This window comes from Gavialis gangeticus, unplaced genomic scaffold (genome assembly GCF_001723915.1).
Source record: "Gavialis gangeticus isolate Ggan-Ray unplaced genomic scaffold, GavGan_comp1, whole genome shotgun sequence".
NCBI lineage: Eukaryota > Metazoa > Chordata > Crocodylia > Gavialidae > Gavialis > Gavialis gangeticus.
In genome coordinates this window covers 36,798,576-36,801,096 of record NW_017729022.1, presented here as the reverse complement: position 1 = coordinate 36,801,096, position 2,521 = coordinate 36,798,576, and the positions used below count along the sequence as shown (strand labels likewise).

The 2,521-nt window shown below is 37.4% G+C and overlaps 1 protein-coding gene across 1 annotated transcript in view; it reads right to left on the bottom strand.

Annotated features, from left to right (window-relative positions):
• Positions 1-2,521, bottom strand: part of OTOGL (otogelin like) — a 187,639-nt gene that overhangs the window by 143,598 nt on the left and 41,520 nt on the right. Inside the window, exons 12-14 of the mRNA XM_019514788.1 lie at positions 1,519-1,644; positions 1,013-1,121; positions 609-655 (exon numbers count right to left, since the gene is read on the bottom strand). Coding sequence (XP_019370333.1) covers positions 609-655; positions 1,013-1,121; positions 1,519-1,644 — 282 coding nt within the window. The remainder of the gene's footprint in view (positions 1-608; positions 656-1,012; positions 1,122-1,518; positions 1,645-2,521) is intronic.

Here is a 2,521-nt window from a genome sequence, read left to right as displayed (position 1 = left end):
GGGGGGGGGGGGGGGGCACATGCACCAGTTGCCCATGTTGGACAGACCTGCACTGAATGAAGTGTTCTTATTACTGTTTGTTACAATTTCACTTTCAATACAGGGAAGTGAATACACATTGTTGTGAAGCCTGAGCACTTAAAGACATGAGGGATGAATTAAAGCATTTACAATTTTGATATTATATAAGAAGGTTGAATTTTAGCTAGATCACTAACACTAAAAAGTGAGGAGAGATAAATGAAGAATTTAGAAAAAGCAATTTACTTGAAATACTTTGGACACATTGTGAGACCAATAGCTAAACTCCTAATTCCAGCATATGTATTATCAGGCAAAATAGAAGGAAAGCCAGAAAGAGGAGAAAAGATCCAGTATGTCAGAAATACTGCAAGATACAAATAGTAATCAAAATAAAAGTAGATATTTTACAGGTTTGTTGTGACCATAAAAGATGAAAGATGGAGATAAACAACCTCTGAACTGAACATGTCAACTGGAGAAAAAGAAACCTTGAGGGCACATTAGCTTGGTCATCTTTTAACAAGCTCATCTTTTTCCAACTCATTCCATATACTGGTGATAGGAATCATTAAAAACAGAGTTACCTGGGCAGTCATGTTCAGTGCAGTTCCAAATACCACCAATACAAATACTGAAAACACACACAAAAAAAGGAGACAGCAACATAAAACATAGAAAGCATTCATTTTTTCAGATTTTAAGAAAATGCAACTTTCTAGTGTTATACTTATTAAAGACAGTTTCCTAGGGTCTGAGTCAGATACAGACCTCAGGCTTTATGTGCATATTCATACGCTGTGTATGCATAAAAATATAACTTGTATTACAGTCTATTTTTAAGAAATACATATTTGATTACTTTTGAAATTTGTGTATTTGATCACTTAAGAAATATAATATAACTTCATACCATCTTAGGAGGCATATGTTAAATATAGGTAGGTAGACACAGATTGAGACACACACAATGGAAGGTGGGTTTACATACCAGTTACTGCATTCTTGTTGGATTTTTGAGCCTACAGGGAAGGCCACCCCATGATAAATACAAGGACAATTTGATACAGAGATACAAGTTCCGTTTTCCATAATGAGCCCTATTTTTGGCAAAAAAGAAAAATACTGAAAACATGGAAAGATAATCTTCCTGAACAAAGAAGAATATGTGCGCTACTTAAAAAATTAGATACAATTCTGAAAAAATTATATATACCAATGTCTTTGTGCTATTCTTACTTATATAATGCACTAGAGATCACTGGAGTTTTAAATGGTAGTGACCAGTTCAGTTACGTACTGCATTTTGGATAATTTTAGAACACAATATATCAAATGGGGGGAGGGGGGATTATATAATAAGAACTAACATAGAAATAGCAATATGCATTCTTCCAAATGTTTAGTCTTACAATAGACCATCTATTTAGATCCTATTGTTGTCTTGTTGGACATTAGTTTAATGTCAATACATCATGTGAAGTTTTAGATGCTTACCATCTGGACAATAACAGCCATCTAAGCAATGGAGGTTGCTACCAAGACAATCCTTTTCAAATGTGCAGGTTGGCGGGCAACAACTAATGCAATCCCGATGCACAAAACTGTCTTCACACTTTTCAGCTAGACCATGTACAAATAACACTGGATATTAGTGCATTATTTTTCCTTTTATATATTGAAGAGGGTCCACCTCTTCAATAATTAATTTGCTTTCCAACTGTAACATATCACTAAAAATGTTGCACAATGTTTATAGTACAGCTACATAGGTATTTAAGCACATAACTTTAAATACCGATTTAAAGACTTTTTTAAAGCATTAAAACAGTAACCACAGCCCATAGGATTAATATAAGTGAACTCCTACATCTACCCACAGAATTGCATTATCAACAGGATCCTTTCTCTGTTTAAAAATCTAAAATTCTCTGATTAAAACCCCCCAAATCTTTTTTTCCACAAATAAAATGAAACACTGCAATAGACAGATAGATAATCAGTTGAACACAATGTTTTATTGATATATTTACAATATTAAAGCAAGTTGGAAGTCTACCAGAGCCTCAATCATTATAATGAAATAAATTCAAAATTCCTATATATTTTGAAATTTGTTTTCGGTTTTGTTTGTTTTTTCTATCATGGAAAATCAGAGCTCTTGCTGCCCCCTTTGTTCACCAGGATGCAGGTCCAACTGACGTGGTACCTCCACTGCTTTGTAGTGCAGCCAGTGCCACTCACTCCCACCCCCCAGTCCCTGCTGGTGCCCCTAACTCCTGACCTGAGGGCCCCCATCCCCGCTGGTGCCTCTCATTCATGACCCGCAGCCCTCCCCCCCAGTCCTGTTAGTGCCCTTCACTCCCAACCCACTGCCCCCAGGCCCCAACTCCCCAGTGTGTGGGAAAGAGGGTGGGTGCACGGGGAAGGGGGTGGGGGAGGAGGGAAGCGGGGCCATGGGGCAGGGAGGAGCCCGACCATAGATAATACTATTAGTGGT